Below are 20,860 nucleotides of genomic sequence, written 5' to 3'. Positions count from 1 at the left end.
CCCTCCACAGATAACACCCCTCTGGTTTTGCCAGGTCTCCTCCCCTCCCCTCCCACCCACCACCCCCAGTCCCCGCATTCAGATTGATTTTGCACACAACAAAAATCCACGAGTGCCTCCCACAGTGCGACCCCGCCTGAGAAAGCAACACTGCACACGAGCCACCCAGCCCGAGCTCCAGTGGGCCAACGGTGCCACTGCGTGACCAAGACCCTCAAGGACTGAGCCCCCATTTGGGTTCAGCAGGACTGCCTCGCCTCCTACCCCCCCCCCCCCACCCCAGTCCTTACTTACAGCCTCTTTGGAAAAGGCCATTCCCCATTGATTTAAACGGGGCACCTGATGCTTAAACGCACCTCTGCACCAAGAAGACCGGAACCAACCGAGGTGACCTGTTGATGCTGCCTTGGACCTTGCCGCATACTTACCTTAACTGCCGACAAACAGTCCCGTAAGTTGCTGTTAAAGTACCTGTATGCAGTAAATGTTTCTTTCCCATAGGATAACATTACATCTTTACTGATCGAAGTTCTGTATACTGCAAAACCGTGATAAATCGCCAAATGCAAGTGTATTTCTATATACTTTCAACATTGTGATATCTCTAAATAAAGTAATTGGCCAATTAAGAAGTTCTTGGTGTTAAAATATACATATATAGTGGATCTCCATTTTGAGTGTGTGCATAATTTACTGACTGTGTGTGTAACAAATGTCTAACACTCCTCTTTGATACGCCTAAGACTGCTCGACAACACTACCCTGGATAGAGCACCTTGGAATCTCTAGAGTTAGCCCCTGTCCACTCATAAGGGTTACCTGGACTCTACACAGTTTACCTATTTTTGGTACACTATATAAAGAGGCAGCTTCCTACAGAGAGCTCACTTCCAAGAGTGACAGATTATTGGCCTTTGCCTGTAGAAGTAAATCAAGCGTCTAACCATGGATAAGGAGCAAGAAAGCTGCTCAAACCAATACTACCAAATCTCATGTTATGGAGATAGGGAAATCCTCAAAGCGTTTGAAATCCTATCATATTATGGTGAAAACCTATTAAATGTTTCCACCCTTTCTTACTTAGGAATCTTCTTTGATCGAAAGCTCTTGAACGCATGTGATTAAATGCAGGTGGGCAAGATTTGAGCAAATGATTGCAGCTCTTTTTACATTTGCTGGGAAATTAGGCAGGAAGTCCCTGGGCATTGTGGTCAATATCTATTCTATACCATGTTTATCCATGGTTATCTATGGTGCTGGAGTATGGGGCTACTGTGATGTCGCCAACTTAGAAGTCGCTGAAAATGTCTTCCTTAGGAGACTTCTTTCCGTCCCTAACACTCTCCCCATTACTCTTTGTCATACAGATGCTCTGGAGAAAAATTTGGGTAAAGCAAGAAACGTTACTTAATCAGTTTATAATTAATGATTGTATGTCATTGGACAGTGCTTCTAAATTTACCTGGTTGAGATACTTGCAACACCTGTGCTTGATAGGGAGAGAGGACTGTTATAACTTAAGGAATCTGTAGCTAGATGTCTCCATCGTATATATGATTTTGACACTATAAGGGCACAACAAAGGCAAGGAAAAGAGAAAGAAAAAAAAGAGGATAACTGAATATCTTCCCTTTTGTTCCCGACTGGACTTTTTACACACTGCACCTCGTTTTGGTCCACTATATAAATAGCCAGCTTCCTACAGTGATCATAAGAACCTGCGCTGTACCCCTCATTCTATACCCACCCTCTCCTTAAAACTCCTGATCCTAAATTCACCCATTCAATTCTAGTGCTCTGCCACAAAGTAGAAAGAGCAGTACACACAAAATGTTTTAAGGTCTAGAAATATGGTCAGAATCCATGGACATTGGTGAATGCTAGATTGGTGTCAAAGATACTAAAAACTGCTGAAGGAGAAATGATCAGATCAATTTGTTAATACCTAATTGGCAGCTAAACAGACCCCGCTGGGCAGGCTCTGGGTCTTCCTTCAAATATACTACCTACAAAGCTATAAATAAAGCAGACGTGGGCACAAAATAACTGGTACATAACGTTAGTAGATATCTAAAAATTATTTGCATTTAGTTTGTAATGAAAACAACTATAAAGTACTTACCGGATTTATTGTATTAACAAGTTTACGAGGCTTGCTGAACTGCATAAGGCTTTCTCGAAGATTGTTTAGTGGTCCTTCAACCAATACCTTTTGCTCTTTGTAGTAATTCAGAAGATGATTCCAAAGAGGTTGTTTAGACAAAGCCTTCGGATTTCCAACAATAATTACTCCATATCTAGAAATTGAAGATATTGAGAGATGTACAACTAAGGTAACTGAACATATTTGTGCATACAGAGTCCATATTTCCATAATGGACTGGCATGTACTTGTCTGCAATCTGAACAATATAGTGGGGCCATTAATGACAATAATAGAGAGAAACAAAATGCTACATAACTTTCTCCTTTAGTATTCAGTTTTCACCTTTAGCATTCAACATATTAAACAATTTCAGAATATATGTTCAGACCACAAGCCAAAACAAGTGCTTAGTAATTTTAACATTAAGAACACCTTCGTTTTCAAACAATTTTGTAGATGGATCTTCACAATGCCGTAATAAGTTTACATTTCCACTGAGACTAGCAAATTGATTAAGCCTATTAATCCATTAGCTAACAAACTGCACCAAATGTCCTGGTTCTAACGTAAAATCAAATATTAACATTTACTGAACATAATTTTGTTATTTAGAACTAAATTGTTGAAGTTGAGATGACCAGACCAACATAAGCTAGCCTTGCTTCAAATTCATGTCAAATTGTTTCTCCTTCAGCAAGCGTATGTGTAAAGCAGTTGCTCCAAGCATAGGAAGTAGTAGTTAGTTACTTGTAATCAAAGATTTTCACCATGGGCATTCTCTCAATTTGTAATCAGGTGAATATGTCCAAGCATGTGTGAAATAATGTTTCCTAGCTAGCAAACAAGGAATTCTGAATCATATTTAAGAAAAGGTGGTTGTAGGAAGCTGGCTCTTTATATGATATATCAAGAATGAGATAAAACGAGTAAAGAGCCAAGGGGTTCCTCATGAGTGAACGGGGGCTTGCTATCGACGGCTGAGTTTGCCCACCGTGGCATTCAGCGAACATGCAAGGTGTTGAACCGCCAGGGATATGCCCTGCTGTTCCAGCCATGTCCAGAGTCGCAGGGCCTCTTGACAAAGGGTCCACGACCCCACCCTGCTCGTTAGTTGCAGTACCCCATGGCAGTACCCCATGGCAGTGTTGTCAGTGAACACCTGTACTAGCCTTCACTTGAAGGAGAGTACAAAGGCTTTCAGTGCCAGTCAGATCGCACGGAGCTCCAGCATGTTGATGTGGGGTCCAGATTCCGCTGGAGACCAGAGTCCTCTAATCGCCGCCCCATCCCAGCAGTGACGCATCCATCACTACTGTGAGATCTGGTCGGGGAAGGGACAGGGGTTGCCCATGACCCAATCACGGTTCGCGAGACACCACTGCAGGTCCTTTGCAGTTACCTCCAAGATCTGGACCATGTCAGAGAGATTCCCCAGATGTTGCGCTCACTGGAACTGCAGGTCCCACTACAGAGCCCGCATATGCCACCTGGCATGTGTCACCAGCAGGATACTGGAGGCTCAGCAGCCTCATCAAAATCTGAGATAGAGGCTCAAACTTTGGCATCATAGCCTGAATATCCTGGACTAGCCACTCTGGAAGATAAGCCTGAAACTGCATTGTGTACAGAACAGTTCAGATGAAAGGGAGCGTCTTTGAGGGAGTCAGGTGACACTTTGGCATGTTGATAGTGAATCCCAGCAAATGGAGGTTTGCCGTAGTTTGGAGGTGCGAGACGACAGCCCGGGACGAGCTTGCCTTCAGCAGCCAGTCATCGAGATAGGGGGAGACTGACACACCTGAACTGTGCAGATTAACTGCAACCACCCGCCTTCACATTGGTGAACACTCGAGGGGTGCAGGTAAGGCCAAAAAGGAGCAATGTGAACTGAAGATGCTTGTGGACTACTATAAATCGCAGGTAACTCCGATGGGCAGGCAGGATGGGGATGTGAAAATTGGGGTCCTACAAATCCAACGCTACCATGCAGTCTCCTGGGTCTAGGGAAGGAAAAGCATAAGCCAATGTGAACATCTTGAACTACTTGTAGAAAGCTGGCTCTGTATATACTACACCAAAGTAAGGTATAGTATGCACAGAGTCCAGTGGATCTCCAAAGGCTTACAGAGGTCAAAGTAGATAATACCTTACTCTCCATTTGTGGTAGTGTGGGTGAGCAGTAAGGCTCTATCAGAGGGTAGAGTTAAGCATTTATTGTACACACTCAGGCAAGAAATGAGGTCACACACTCAAAGACTGAACTCGGACCAACTGTTTGTAAAAATATATTTGTTGGATTTTATTTTATAGAACCAAGCAGAAATTAGTACAGGTAAATAGTATTGTACTTTTCAAGACAGGTTATTCATCAGCAAGCTGAATAAATAATGATTTTTCTTACAGAATTGTAAAATTTGCTAATATAGTTGTAATTACTTTTGGATTACTTTTTCTACTCAGTGTGATATGCCTAGATATCACACTGGGACATTTCCTGGATAAAAGGTGAGAAAAAGTTATTCACAAAACACAGTTTCTTACGCTTCCATACAAAACACCCTCAACCCTTTAATGAAATTCTATGGAGAAAAATTGGGTTATCGTTTTGCAGGTAAGTAAACGGTCTGGAGGGTGGAGCTTCTGGGGTTAGAACAAGGGTCCCCCCTGGGTCAAGGATACGCTTGAAACACACCCTCAGCGGCACTAGGTATTTTACAGAGGCCCAATGTTAGCCTATGGGGCTCCGGGGCCATCGGTTGGTGGCTGCTTATGATCAGGCCACAAGGTTGAGGGAGAAAAGCTTCTAGAGGTAGGCTTAGGGCAAAGGGGGATCCAAGTTTGCACACAAGGTGCACCCACAGCTGCATGGGGCGGCTAGGTGCAGAGAACTGGATTGACATTAGGAGCCCTGTTGGCTTCAATGAGGAAGCTCAGGTCAGAACAAAATCTGCAGGCTCTGGCACGAAGGTCTTCTGGAGGTGACCACCAGTTGGCGAGGTAAGTTTAGATGTAGAGCGATGCTGGGACACCATCGGTTGGGGCACCCAAGGCCGTGGGGTATCGGGTGCAGGGGTGTCGTTTAGTATTGGGATTTCCTTACCAGCTCCGGTAGCGGTCGGGGGGAGAACCCTCCAGATACAGGCGTCGTCGGGAGGCTTGAGTTAGGTCAGGGATCACTGGATCCCAGGACAGGATAGTCGTGGAGACCACCTCATGGTGTTGTGCCACTTTAACTCAGGCCGTGGGCGTCGGGTGCAGAGTGGGGACTTGTGGATTTGGCCGGAGCCAGAGTCTGGTTCTTAAGCAAGTCCGGTACTCACAGGAGACAAAGTCTTTGTAGGGAAGGCAGGTCAGGTCCTCCGGGTTCTGGGGGGCTGCTGGCTGCAGGACACACCGGGATTCCGCTGGAGGAGGTCGGGACAGGCCAGTAGGGCTGGCACCAAGTCAGTTGGTGTCTTCCTCTTCTTACTTCAGCACGGCTCTTCGGTTCTTCTTTCTTGTCTGAGGAGACAAGGTTAGGCGTTGCCTCTAAATACAAAATTTAGGAGCGTTTCAGGTAGGTACAGGACGGGACCAATGGGTCCCTTCCTTTGGGCGGGTACACCCCCTATTATGCCACCCTCCAGTGGGAGGGGGGGGCATTAGCCTCACTCTGGTTGGCTGGGTCCCCCCATCGTTAAGATGACAGGGACTGAGAGTTGTGCTTTGCCTTGCCTCCCACACCTGTGGGGTGGGGTTGGCTAAGGTGGGCACACCTCTCCTCCTATCTTGGTTTTCCACTGATTCTCCCTCCAAAGTGGGGATGAGAACCGGTGGGGGCCAGTTTGCTGGAAGCAGCAAATGGCCGTGTCAGCTCACAAAGGCGGCAAGCCTTTGAAGCTTCCCCTTCCTGGACCCTGCCCATCCTGGAGGAGGAGGCTTGGCACCTACACAGGATTTGTTTTGTTTCAGGATCCGGAGAGCGGGAGGCTCTTGACCCAGAGGTCCAGAAACAAGTCCGGTGGTGGCAGTTGGCGAGCAGGCACTCATCCAGGACACAAGAGTTAGGTTGTTTTTCAGGAGGCATCTCTAAGATGCTCTGAGTGAATTTGGCATTAAATCCAGCATTGGCATCAGTGTGGGTTTAATGTGCTGAGAAGTTTAATATCAAACGTCTCAGATTTCAGTAAAGCCATTATGGTGCTGGGGAGTTTGTAATGACCAACTCCCAGACAATATACTCTTTATGGCTTTGCTACACTTACAAATTTCAAGAATGGACTTCGACACTGTAAGGGTACAGGGCTCATGCACTTGTACCCTCAACAGTGGCATAGCACACCCAGCTAGAGGGGTGGCTGATCTATGCCATGGGCAGTGGGTTGTAGGAATGGAACACAGGGATGTGTGCCATGTCGACTCTTCACTTTTATCTGCACCAAAGCACGCAGCCTACAATGGCAGCGTATGTGTGTTAAGGTACAGAATCTCCAAGGGTGGTATAATATGTGCTACAGTCCTTAGAGGCCTTCCCTGGTCACAGTGCCCTTAGTACCTATGGTACCTTTTACAAGGGACTTATATGTGGCCGGAGAGTTGCCAATTGGGTGTGCAACAGTGCAGTTCTAGGTAAAGAACATAGGCCCTGGGTACCTGGTTGGCAGGAACCCAGGGCACACTCAAAGAGCATCAACATCAGGCAAAAAGTGGGGTCAACCATGCAAAAAAGGGGCACTTTCCTACACTTTTTGAGATGTATTTGAGGGCTCAAAGATCTAGGATAGGGCGAAGATCCTTGTCCTTTTTGGAGTCCAGAAAGTAGTGGGAATAGCAACCACAGCCTACTTATGGCACCGGAACCCTCTCTATGGCTCTCTTGGCCATTAGAGCAATGACTTCCACGTGGCGCTGGGACAAGTGATCCTCCGTCAGCCAGTCGTAAGATGGTGGCATGGAGGGAGTGGTAGTCTTGAAAGGGAGGGAGTAGCCCCTTTCGGATGACCTGCAAAATCCACCTGTCTGATGTTATGGACATACAGTGGCGGAGGTAATGGGGGATCCTGCACCAACTTGACGCCCATGATCTAAAAGGGCAAGATAAGTTATGTTTAGGGGCTGCAGCTGCCAGGTGGGGGGTTGGTCCTGAAGAAAGACATATGACCTTAATGGGTCATACTTAATGGCTCAAACATGTTGACCTTAGATGTGGAGTACATTGCATACTCTAGGGATATCATTCTCTGTTTTTAACCTTGCCAAAGGTACCCTGATTAAAAAGACTTTCAATTAAAGAAAACCTGCAGGCAATTTTAATTTGGGATACCGCTGTACCCTGAAAAAAGAGCTCCGGTAGTCAACAGTGTAGAGCCAACCCTAACACATCAAGTATTTTGGGTGAGGACCCAAGAATGAAGCATGTGACCAGTGGAGCTGGTGGGTGAGGGACCTTTTAAAAACGAAATAGGCACCCCCTGCCCATACAGAACCAAAAGAGGAACTAGAAACGTTTAGTCATGACTTCTCTCTTCAGTGACATTGGTTATGTATGGCTCTAGTCACCTCAGAGGAACAAATTAGTTGACACCGAGCTGCACAATGCCACCTACAAGCAGCAAGGGGCTACATTGAAAAATCTTCCTGATCCAGTCTGGCACATGGGGATATTCACAAGGTGAGGAAGCTGCAGTTAGATGTATCCATCATAAGTGATTGTGCCAGGGTGGTACCTTATACGGCTATGTGATGTTCTATCAGGTCTAAAACTGGAGCAGAGACTGAATCAACACCTCTTAGTACAGGGGGGGCTTATGTCAACTTTTCCAATCTGGTGCCTGGAGGAGGTCTGCAGGTAGATGTATCCACCAGAATCAGGAGTTTTCACCCAATGTATGAATGACTACTTTATCAAAATCTCTCCTGGGCTACAGGATTTCTGGTGTAGTGAAGAAGAAATTTCTCTAAAGAACAGCCAGAAATAAAAAATTAACAAATCTTAATTAATTTTTAAATAGTGAATCTCAGCAATTGCCCAGAAACACATGAAATGAACATACAACTGATAAAGCGGAGCTCTATTTCACAATTTAAATCATTTCTATACCTTGCTCTGGTGAGGGCTACATTCAGGCGCCGAGGATCATTTAGAAATCCAATCCCCTGGTGCTCATTGGCTCTCACACATGAAAGGATGATAAAGTCTTTCTCCCGTCCTTGGAAAGCATCCACACTTGCAATTTCCACTTCCTAGAAGGCAAAGGTCCAGTGTGTTAAAACACATATTTTCACTTTATCTTGTAACCAGATAGCTTAGTAAACACGCAAATTTAATTTTAGATAGGGCTTTACTGGTCCACAGGCTCCCCAGAAACAGGTCTTCAATATACCTCTCCAAATATTATCCAAGATCGCAGGGAAAGGCTGAAGCAGAGAGGAATCGACACCAACCCTATCCTGTACACATCCCCAAGGTCAACTGCTTTTAGGTTAGCCCGTCTGTGGCTACACTACACACATACTTCCTTTATCATCCCAGACTGACTCTGGGCATTGGAGAAACTGATGTTCCACTCAATCATAGGGGTTTTCAAAGCCAGCATGAAAGGCTATCCATGACAGTTTGTGAAATAGTTCAGAAATTGAGTGGAAGAGACAGAAATTAGGCCTTGAAGACGAACTGGGAGGCAGTTAGGAGAGGGAGACTTGTTGAATGCTCAACTCTGTCAAGTCTGCTGCCACAATACACCTTACCGAGTAGAGCTGGCGATTGAAATAAGGGGAGTGGGTGAAGACAAGGAGCTGCTGTGTCAGGCACTGGCCACTTGGCAGGATCCTGGGACAGGACAGTTCGTTTAGCAGACTGGAGGCTGGGCCCAGGTGTTGCTGGACGGAGAGCCCCCTGCCTGGTAGGAGCCTGCAGATTGTCCTGAGCGGTTGGTGACTGTGCAGCACCAAGGAGTCACTGAGCCAGGTTGACCAAGTTTAAAGACTGGTGCTTCCCCCTCCCACCCTATTTTAGGATCCTGAGGACCTGCAGGGTGTGGCAGAGGTGTGCTACGATGGGGCTGCTGGGGCCTGCGGTGACATGAACAGAATTTGAGTGGTTGTTCCTGGGGAACGAGACATTGGCCCAGGAGACTGCCCTTTAACCTGATGCGACTGGTGTGATCCTGCCTTCAGGAGCCTCTTGGTGGGAGTGATCTGCCCTCGTGATGTGGCTGCAGCAGAACAAGGGGTATACTAACCAGGCCCACAATCAACATGGGGAAGGAGAAGTCTGCCAAGGCAACGCAGGACAACAAAAACCTGGAGGACGCGGCAAAAGATCCGGGAGGGGGGGGGGGGGGAACGGCACCGCTGGCAAACTCGGCCCTGCGCTTACAGACCTGACTGCCAAACAGGGCTCCCAGGGAGAATTTGTCACTAAAATAGACTGTCACCAAAATAGACTCTGTGACAATCTAAGTCAATCTCCTATGAGTAGATCTGCAGTAGGTAGCAGACCGGGTAGCCAGTGCCAAGGAGAACTTGATAACTGCAGCAGGAGGTGGGCACTGTAGGAAGCTGGCTCTTTGCACAGAATCTCTCTTTTTGGGATACTATATAAGGAGTCCAGGTATTCACCTATGAGTGGACAGGGGCTTGCTCTAGCAATCTTGAGGTGCTCTTTAGGGGTAGTGTGGTCGAGCAGCCTTAGGTTTATCAAAGATGGGTTTTAGGACGTCTGCAATACACACATTAAATAAATGATGCACAAGACTCAATAAGGATATCCAAACCAATTTATACAAATAACATGAATCTTTATATAACTTTAGACACAAAGATCAAAGTCAGGCAGCAAGATCATCCAAATCGGGTAATAACGTTGCAAGTTATGAATTTTTTTTACAGTTTTTAAGAAATGGACACTTTTACTGCAATTTCTGAAGCAGTAATGTTATCCTATTAGATGGAGGAAAAGACAGACTGCATACAGGTACTTCACATGGACTTATGGGACCGATCTCTTGGACTTCAAGGTAAGTATGGGGCAAAGAAAAAAGCAGCACCAACAGGTCACCCCAGGCGGCACTGGGGCGGCTGGGTGCAGAGGTGCTTTTAAGCATCAGGTGCCCAATGATTTCCTATGGGTAGGGGTCCGGTTGAAAAGAGTCTGCAGGTTTGGACTGGGAGACCAGTCAGGCTGAACCAACAGGGGGGCTCAGGTCTTGCAATGCTCGGGGATGTGGGGACACCTCTCGTCCTCTTCTCCACTGGCCAGGGGCAAAGGGTACAGAGGTGCTTTGAGGCGTCAGGTTTTCATCACCAGAGACACTGCAGGCATCGTCGTGGAGTCCACTCCTGGCAAAACAAATATAGACTTCTTCTCTGGAGAGCTGGGGACAACGCTTGTACCGTTGGCCTTTTTCAACTCTGGCTTTGAGCGACGGGTGCAGTGATACTGGCAGGTGTTGGGTTTACGTGGTCTTGGAGTCCTCACAGTTCTTTCTCTGGTACCTGCAGGGTGCAGGGCAACAGCTCAACTGGAGTTCCTGGGTCTTTGTAGAACTGGCAGTCCTCGTAGGCACAGCAGATTGCAGGGCGAGTCGACTTTGGCGCAGTTGTCGAAATTAGGAGAGTATTATGTGGGTGTGGGTGTGGGGGGTTAAACACCCTCTGCCTTAGCAGGCTTTGTTCCTGACCTCCTGAGAGCTAAGGCACTCACCCCTGAGGGTCAGAAACCCTTCTGTGGTGGCAGGCTGGCAAGGGCCAGTCAGTCAGCCGACCAGTAGTTGGTAGGCTCTCAGAGGGCACCTCTAAGGGGCCCTCTGGGTGCATGTATTAATAAATCCATCACTGGGAGCAGTGTGGGTTTATTAACACATGGTGTTTGATATCAAACACCATTGGTGTCAGTGAAGCCATCATGTAGATGGCGAACTAGTTTTTACCAGTGCCCAGCATATATATTCAAAATGGCTTTCCTGATCACTTGTACTGGTGCTAATTGAACTTACCAGCACAGCGACATATCTGCTCATGCAAATATTCCTACACATGTAGTATAGTGCATGCTGCATGTGGGATGTAAGGCCTGCTGTAGGGATGACTTACCTATACTACATACAGTGTCTGCTGGCATGGCACACAGGGAAGTGTGCCAAGTCGTGTTTTTCCTATTAGGAGCATCTTGTCTCGCAGTCTGCAGTGGCAGTCAGTGCGAGTTTGGTGCTGGGTCCCTTAGAGTGGCACAAGATATGCTGCAGTTCTTAGGGACCCTCTTTAGTACCTATGCCCTAGTTACCACTTATTAGGGACTAACAAAGGTGTTAAAGGCCTGGTCACTTTGGGATCCAGTGACTAGTCATCTTGTTTTGGGAAAGGAACACTGGCACTGGGGACCTGGTTACCAGGAACCCAGAGCAATTCAGTCAAATGTGCATCAAATACCAGGCAGAAAGTGTGGGGACTACTGCAACTAAAATCCAGTTTCCTACACGCGCCCTACGGGACTCTGTGTCAATGCTCCAAAATCTAACCACCCGACAGGACGAGAGAATAGAAGACTCAAACGGCCGGTCCCGGAGAAACAATTTGCGCTTTATTGGCTTTCCAGAAAAGGCGAATGGGCAATCTGCCACCGCAGATGAGTCTCAGCCCCCAGGGGTGAGAGTCTATGCTGGCACGAAAATTAGAAGTCAGAGAGCTGTGTTCACCCTTTGGTTAGTTACACCCCCTAAGGTGGGCTACCTGATGTGGATACAAAATTTAAAAGTGTGTCATCTTGGTGACGGCAGAGTTAGGAACTCTGGGACATGATCATGCCCACTTCCCACAGGGAGTGGTCATATAGGGGGTGTAGTAACCCCAGGGGTAAGTAGCCCCTGGGGTTACTACACCCCCTATATGACCACTACCTAACAATCCCCTATCGCCCCTAAATCTGGTATTTAGGGGAGCCCGCGGCAGCAAGAAAACAGATTCCTGCCAAGAAGGACGATACTGAAGAACTGTGAGAAGGAAGGACTGTGGAGAAGCAACTGACTTGGCGCCAACCCTGCTGGTCTGTCTGCTGTTCTTGCCAAATTGCACTAAAGTAGTCTCATCCTGCAGCAGCTGTGCCTACAAAAGCTTGGGAGGACTGCCTGCCTTCAATAAAGACCCAGGAATTCCCATGGAGTAGCAGAGCTGCTCCCGTGCATCCTGCAGGCAGTCGTAAAGAACCGCGAGGACTCCGGACAGCCGCAAACCCAACACCAGAAAGCACCACTGCTTGAGTTGAAGTGGGCCAACTCTGCCAGCATGGTCCCCCTTACACTCCAGAGACAAAGCCCACCTTGGGTTTGCCCACAGTGGAAACACCGACATTGCCAGCAGGCTCTTTGTGCAGGCCCCCTTTACTGCGAGTGTCTCCTGTGAAGAAAAACCGACGCCTCAGGACATGTCTGCACTCAGCCGCCCTGGCCCGAGAAGAAGAGGACCAGAGGTGTCCATAAGACCCAGAGCATTGTGAGACCTGAGCACCCTTGGTGGCGCAGCCTGACAGGTCTACCAGTCTCAGCTTCCAGCCTCATTGCAACCGGACCACTCCCCATTAAACTGAAATGGGACAACCGACGCCGTAACACACCTCTGCACCCAGATGCCCCAGAGCCTCCCAAGGTGACTTGTTAGTGTGACCTTGGACCTTGCCCCCTACTCAACTTAAGTCCAGGAGATTGGTCCCGTAAGTCGCTGTGAAGCACCTATATGCAGTGTATGTCTTTCCTCCATAGGATAACTTTATCACTTTAGAAATTGCTTTACCCATTTTTAAATACAGTAAAAATTTGTAACAAAAAATACTTGCCTGATTCCGATGATCTTGGTATCTAAATTCCTATAAAAGTATTGTGTTATTTTAATAAATTGGTGTCGTATTTTTTTTATTGGGTGTGTCTCTCACTTACTCTATGTGCAATAAGGATTATTTACTTACCAAGTAATCACATGTTCTTAGCATGTAGAGCTGTAGATTCACATACTTTACATACTACTGCCATGTAGTGTTGGGTCCGGATGTTTGCAAGTTATTTTTCTTCATAGAAGTTTTTGCAAGTCACGAGGTAAGGTGACTCCTCCTAATGTGATAGTGCGCATGGGCATCGACTCCATTGTTAGATTGTGTTCCCACAAGAGGGTGAGAATGGAGTGAGTGTAGTACAGAGATGTCCATGCGTATGTAATGTAAATAATGCGAAACTGCAACCACTAGAGGTGCCCGGGGAGGATGGAGGGCACATGTGAATCTACAGTTCTACATGCCAAGAACAGATGCTTACTGGGTAAGTAACATGGTCCGTTCGAGGCATGTGTGCTGTAGATAGTCTTAGACTATGTAGCAGTATTCTCCCAAAGCGGTGGCCAACCGGTAGGTGTTACAGTTGTTTGAAAGTGTCTTTAGCACTGCTTGCTCTACATTGGATTGTTGACGTGCTAATACATCCACACAAAGTGTTTGGTAAATGTGTGGTGTGGACCATGTTGCTGCCTTACAGAGTGCAGCTATTGGAATATTACCTAAAAAGGCCATATATATGCTTCTATTTTTCGAGCAGAATGAGCTTTAGGAGGTATACATAAAGTTATTTTAGCTTTTGCATAGCAAGTTTGAATGCATTTAACAATCCATCTTGAAATACCAGATTTAGATATAGGAATGATTTTGTGAGGTGTAGCAAATGCAACCAAGAGTTGCTTTGTATGAAAATCTTTTGTCCTTTCAATATAGTATAATAATGCTCTTTTGACATCAAGTGTGTGAAGAGCGCTTTCTGGTTGAGGAAAGAACACAGGTAACTCAACTAATTGATTAATATGAAAGGTTGATTAATATGAAAGGCAGAAACCCCTTTTGGAAGGAATTTTAGGTTGGTGCGAAGAATTACTCTATCTTTATGAAGTTGAAAGAAGGGTTCATAGGTTAATGCCTGTAGCTCACCAATTTTCCTTAATGAAGCGATAGCGATTAGGAAGGCACCATCCATGAAAGAAATTGTAATAGACAATTGTGTAATGGCTCTGCAAAAGGTGCACCTGTGAGTCTTTTTTCAGCACCATGTTCGGATTACAAACTGGTGCAAGAGGTGTTCTGGGTGGTATTACTCTTCTTAGGCCTTCCATAAAGGCTTTAATTACTGGAACCTTGAACAAAGATAAGTGTTGTCTGTTTTGCAAATATGCAGCTACTGCTGCAAGGTGCAATTGAATGGATGTGTAGGCTAGACCAGCTCGTTATAGATGCAAAAAGTTACAAATAATATTTTAAACGGAGGCATCTAATGGATCAATATTATTGTTGTTCCAATATAACAAATCTTTTCATTTTGCCGCATAACATGCTCCGGTGGTAGACTTTCTTGCTTCTTTAAAATAGAAATACAATCTGTATAGTGTTTTCCTGCAATCACAAATCTGAGATATTTGCGATGGGCTGGGTGAACCAGAACGTGAAAGTTTGCGTCTTAAGTCTAGTGTGGACATAAAATCGCGTAGAAGTGGAGGCACTTGTTGAAGCGTCACCATATGTAAATGTTCTAACAGTATGTACAGGTTTAACATTCTTAAATCCAAAATAGGTCTTAAGAAGCCGTCCTTTTTGGGGATTAGAAAGTACAGAGTAAACCCCTGAACCTTTGTACGTGACGGAACTGGTTCTATGGCTCCCTTTGTTAAAAGAGCTTGTACCTCTGGTTTGAGGAGCTGTAGGTGCTCTGACGAGAGTTTGTGAGAGCGAGGTGGGAATCTTGGAGGATTGCTGGTGAGCTCATGCAATAACCATGTTGGATAATGTCTAGTACCCATTTGTCTGAGGTTATCGATTGCCAAGTAGGTAAAAAGTGTTTGTCTTCCTCCAACAGGTGTTAAATGATCGGGGGGGAAATGTAGGCCGTCACTGCTTGTCGGTGGAAGGGGAGTTACGCGTTGGCGTGCCCTAACCTCTACCCGTGAAATGGTTTCCTCTGTACCCTACTCTATAGAAACCTAGGAAGGGAGAGGGCTGTGTGTTTGTTTTATAGGAGAAAGCACTGGGGTTTGAGGATGTACTTTTAGACCCTCCTTTATAAAATGAGTTGCAAAAGGAGCCCCGGTTTGATGGGGACTGAAGCACTCCCATGGACTTCGACACGTCAGTGTCCTTTTTTTATTTTTTCTAAGACCTCGTCTACTGGAGGTCCAAAAAGGTGTTTTTTAATAAAAGGGGTATTTAAAATAGACTGCTAAACCTCAGGTTTAAAACATGAAATTCTAAGCAAAGCATGCCGTCGTAAGAGGATGCTGGTGTTGATTGCCCTTGCTGTATTATCAGCAGCATCTAAAGCACATCTAATGGAGGAATTAGATATGAGTTTTCCTTTCTCTGCTAACTCTTGTGCTTTCTTTTTGTGCTCTTCTGGGAGGTATTCAAGTAGGTCTTCCATCTCGTCCCAGTGTGCTCTGTCAAACCTAGCTAGTAGACCCTGCGTGTTGGCAATACGCCGGTGGTTAGCGGCTTGAGCAGCCACATTTTTACCTGACGCAAGAGTACCTGGGGTGGCACAGAGGACAAAATTGAAACAGAGTCCATTCCATGGGCAGCAGGCCAGACCGGCACGGCTAGGCCTGAAGGCCGTCCATGTTTTTTTTGACCGAAGATTGATAGTTTCCCGATCGATTCAATACGCGGAGAATAGGGAAACACATACAGTAATACCGTCGAGGGTACCGTGGATTGCGCACCGAGGGGAACCTGAAGGACTGTTTCGAAACGGAGCAAAGCAATACACGCTCAAACCAATGACAGAAAGGAAAGTATTCAACAATGGAGTTGATGCCCATGCGCACTATCACCAAAAGGAGTTACCTTACCGTGTAACTAGAAAAAATTTATTCAAAGAAAAACAACTTGTAAATATCCGGACCCAACAGTAGATGGCAGGAGTATGCAAAGCATGTGTATTTACAACACATATGCCTCGAACATGCTTATCACACCTCTGATATGCCTACCTGCTGGCCCACGCTACCACAAAAGAGAATTTGGGGCGTCATTTGTGCCTCTGTAATTCCTTTGGGGTTTGCCTGGACTCTTTACACAGTGTACCTCTTCTTGGTCCACTATATAAAGAGCCAGCTTCCTACACCTACAAGCTATTTTTTTTTATGTGTAAATCGTTTTTAATTGACTTTTTTACATCATCATTATCAGTTCACAGTTACAACCATACAATAACTATTAACTGCAGGGTGTCCCCGGCCTTTGGCGTCCGTAAGATGCTCCATAGGTGGTGCAGATGCTCCTTGTCCAGCCACTGGGAATCACCCCCCAATCCCTCCGATATCCCACCCTTCCCCCCCAAACCCCCCTCCCACCCTCCCCCCGTGGCATCTGCAAAGCGTCCGAACAGGTAAATGCCAGTCTGGAGTTAAGCGGGACCCCCCAGAATCCCAATCATTTTTGCTGCGCAGCCCTTCCCCTCCCATCCCCCGTCAGGTCTGGAAGAGACGTAAATCTCTCAAGGTGGGCGGATACACTGCCGCAGGTAGACCCTTTGACAGGTAAGACAGTAGGGCTCCCCAAGACTCTTCAAAGGCAGAGGGATCGTCTCGGAAAAACGATGCCAGGCGCTCCAACGAAAGCAGGCGCCACAGGCGGGCGTGCCAAAGAGATAGTGCTGGAGCGCCTTGTTTTTTTCCACGCCGCCGCCACTGTAAGCTTAGCCGCCCCCACGCAGAGCCACCATATTGCCTTGTCATCCCTGGACACTCCAAACCAAGCCTCACACCGCAGTCCTAGTACCATGTGTTCGATCCCCCCGGGGGGTGTGAAGCCTAAGATGTCTTTAATCTGTGCTAGGATTTCCCCCCAAAAAGGTCGTATGCTGGGGCAGTCCCACCAGATATGTCTAAAATCCCCCAGTAGGCCGCATCCTTGCCAACAGAGTGTAGAGGTCCCCGGGAAAATCCTGGCCAATTTCGTTGGGTATAGATACCAATCAAATATGGTTTTGTAGTGGGCCTCCCTCAAGCCCACCGATATGTTATGTCTGGGTATGTCCCGCCACAATTCCCTCCACTCCGCGTCTGTGATCTCTCTACCCAAGAGTTGCTCCCAAAACCCCATATATCGGGCCTTGGGTGTGTGCAGCGTAGTTAGTAGCATCCGGTAGAGAGTCGAAATTGCCCCCTTCATAGAGCCCGCCTTGTTCAGCACCAGTTTCTCCATGTCAGTGAGTTCCCGACATCCCGCCTCCCTCATTGGTGTCTGCGTTGCCCAGTGTTTTAGTTGTACATAGTGGTAGTGCTCACTATCGGGAACCCTGAATTCTTCCTTACAATTATGGAAAGAGCGGAACTCCCCATTTGTAAACAGGTCCGCCAACTTTAGACATCCCCCTTCATGCCACTTGTCAAAAGGACCCTCTTCTCTGGCTGGTGGAAAAGCCGGATTAAAGTGCATCGGGGTGTATGGCGAAGGGAATGTCGTCCACCCCTCTCTCCGTGTAACCCTGTCCCAGACCTCCAAGGTAGTGCGTGTAGGTGTGCTAAGATAGGCATTCGGCGGTCTGTCCCTCCGTGGTTTCCACAGTAGATCCCAAATATACCTGCCGGCGATCGCGCGGTCCATATGCAACCAATGTTTCTCCGATTTGCGTGCTGTCCATTCCAATGCTACCCGCAATTGGGCCGCTTGGTAGTAGAGCTCGAAGTCCGGAAGGCCCATTCCTCCCTCTGCCCTCTGTTTTCGAAGTACTGTAAAAGGGAGCCGTGCCCTCCCCCCCCCTGCCACACAAACCTCGTGATCATCGATTTCAACTGCGGTAGGAACTTTTTCTCCAGCGGGATCGGCAAAGCCTGAAACAGGTACAGGATCTGGGGCAGCACCAACATCTTTACTGCATTGATTCGCCCCATACAGGAGATATACAGAGGTTTCCACCGCCTCAGCTCCTGTTGCAAGTGCGGTAAGACTTTGGTATAGTTGGCGCCATACAGCCCCGAAATCTTTGGCGTAAGCTGAACCCCCAAATATTGTAGAGAATGCGCTGCCCAGGAGAGCGACGTCTGGGCTTTTAGCGATGCTACTTCCGCGCTTGAGAGTGTGAGATTCAATATATAGGACTTGGTCATGTTTACCTTAAAGCCCGCCACTTTCTCAAAGTCCTGCAATTCCCCCTGCACTGGGGATAGGGAGAGGCGAGGCTCCCCAAAGGTCAGTAGAACATCATCTGCGAAGAGGGAGAGTTTGTGATCCTCTCCGCTAAACCGTATCCCTTCAATGTTCGCGTTTGCTCTCACACGAAGGGCGAGAGGCTCTATGCTTAGGGCAAAGAGCAGGGGGGATAACGGACACCCCTGTCTAGTACCCCGCGTCAGTCGGAAGGGCTCGGAAGCAATCCCATTGACCACGACTCTCGCAGAAGGACGGCCATAGTTAGCACGTACCATATCTATGAAGGTATCCCCGAAACCAAATTTCCGTAAGGTCAGGAATAGAAAGGGCCAGTCCACTCGGTCAAACGCTTTTTCGGCGTCTAACCCGACCACCACTGCTGGAATTTTAAATCTAGTAGTTTTTTCAATGATGTGGACCGTTCGCCGTATGTTATCGTGTGTCTGGCGACCTTTGATGAAGCCAGATTGGTCTGGGTGGATTAACCAGGGTAGCATGTCTTCCAAGCGTCTAGCTAAGATCATGGAGTAGAGCTTGGCATCCAGGTTCAGGAGAGCTATGGGACGATAGGACGCGCAAGACTGCGGATCTTTGCCTGGTTTGAGCAGAACCGTGATCATTGCCTCTGCCATAGAGTTGGAAACCCGCGCTTCTTTTGCCACTGCCCGAAACAAGGCTGTCAGATGTGGGACCAATTCGTCTGCGAAGTGCTTATAAAAATGTGCTGTGATGCCGTCCGGGCCAGGTGCCTTATGTAGTTTGAGACGCTTTATGGCAGTTCGCACTTCCTCCCCAGAAATGGGCTCTTCAAAACTCTCTCTTTCTGTCGACGAGAGCCGAGGGCATTCCACCCCTTCTAAATACGCCTTTTGGTGGTCATGCGCAAGCGTGTCCCCGCTATATAGAGTGCCATAAAAATCCCGGAAGGCTCTAGTCTTGGCCTCTTCCTCATGTGTGACCCAGTCAGGCCCTATCCGGATGCCTCCCACATACGATTTTGCACGTTGAACTCGAAGCTTACGCGCCAGCTGCGACCCCACTTTGTCACCCTGTTCGTATCCCGCGCGTCAGCCTCAGCAGTGTATACTCCGCCCTATTATTGTAAATCGCCCTTAATTTACCCCTCACCGCCGTAAGTTGTCTCAGTAAAACGGGTGAGGGCGTAGCTTTGTGTCTGCCCTCCAACTCTTTGAGCTCTTGCTCTAGCGCTTCCCGTTCCAGCGCCTGTTGCCTCCTCAGTGACGCCTGCAGTTGAATGCACTTGCCCCGCAACACCGCTTTGAACGCGTCCCACGTATTCCGATATGAGGTGTCCTCAGGTAGGTTGCCTTGAAAATATGCCTCTATGGTCTCTTTCAGCTCCGCCCTCCGCACCTGATCCCTCAAGGCGGCCCCAGGGAAGTACCATCTGCTATGTCTGTGTCCCCTCCCTCCCCATTGTAACTCCCGGATAACCATCCCATGATCCGAGACCGATATGGGGAGAATTTGCGCTCCTGTCACCTTCCCCACCAATGCTTGACTTAAGAAAATATAGTCTATCCGAGTGTAAGTCCGATGGACATGGGAATAGAAGGTATAGTCTTTCGTTGTCCTGTGTAAGGCCCGCCACCCATCTCGGAGACCAAGGGAGTCAAAGCGCTCTTTGACTCGTGTTGAAAACACTGTCGTTCTTTCTCCTGTAATTTGGGAGCCATCTAGGTGTCCATCCCACAAGAAATTAAAGTCCCCCATCAATATGATTACACCTTCTGCAAAACTGCCGAGGGAATCCAACAGGAGCGTTGTGAACGCCGCCTGTCCAGTGTTCGGGGCGTATACTACCGCAATTGTACAGAGTTGGTCTTGTAGTCTCCCCTTGAGCATGATCCATCTCCCGTCCTTATCTCTATTCGTGTCCGCTACTTGAAAGGGGGTGGAACTATGGAACAGCACTGCCACCCCATTATGTTTTGTGTTTGCAGCTGAGTGAAAAATCTGTGGGTATGCCCTATGTTTGAACCGACCAGTGTCTTCCTTTTTAAGGTGCGTTTCTTGCAGGGCGACTACCTTGATCTGCCTGTCTATAATATACTTTAATACCTTCTGGCGTTTCTGGGGTGCGTTCAGCCCTTTCACGTTCCATGTAGCCCACGTCACCATCTTAAATGTTTATCCCCCTCCCCGCTCTGCTCATGTGTAGTCGGAAACCTCCCTTTCAACGTGTGTTGTTGGCTCCATCCGCCCCAGTCTGCGGCGCCTGTCTGCCTCTGCCTCGACCTGTCCGCCCTTGATGCCTCACCTCCCCCCAGATTGCCCCCTCTGTGTCGTCGTTGCATCCTGCCACCTCTGTCCCCAACCCCAAACCCGTCCCCCCCTACCTCCCCCCCCCCCCCCCCCCCCCCCCAACCAAAGGAACCAGACCATGGAACACCTCACACCTTGAGTAGTTCCAGGGAAGGGAACCAAGACCCAGCCCCAAAGGACTCCAGGCCCAACCCACTTGCTCCGCAACCGGCAGAAACATCAACATGTGTGCTAGATAGAAGGCAAACGAAAAACAAAAACCTCAGTGTCCAGTTAGA

General features: G+C 47.6%; 1 protein-coding gene across 3 annotated transcripts in view; it reads right to left on the bottom strand.

Moving 5' to 3' along the window:
• UPF1 (UPF1 RNA helicase and ATPase) overlaps positions 1 to 20,860 on the bottom strand; it is a 217,924-nt gene that overhangs the window by 41,417 nt on the left and 155,647 nt on the right. For all 3 annotated transcript variants that reach the window (XM_085638726.1, XM_085638724.1, XM_085638725.1), the window contains exons 18-19: positions 8,226 to 8,368; positions 2,123 to 2,297 (exon numbers count right to left, since the gene is read on the bottom strand). In XM_085638726.1, the coding sequence (XP_085494852.1) occupies positions 2,123 to 2,297; positions 8,226 to 8,368 (318 nt within the window). The remainder of the gene's footprint in view (positions 1 to 2,122; positions 2,298 to 8,225; positions 8,369 to 20,860) is intronic.

The sequence above is a fragment of the Triturus cristatus genome, chromosome 12 (genome assembly GCF_964204655.1).
Source record: "Triturus cristatus chromosome 12, aTriCri1.1, whole genome shotgun sequence".
Taxonomy (NCBI): domain Eukaryota; kingdom Metazoa; phylum Chordata; class Amphibia; order Caudata; family Salamandridae; genus Triturus; species Triturus cristatus.
This window is presented reverse-complemented; position numbering and strand designations above follow the sequence as displayed.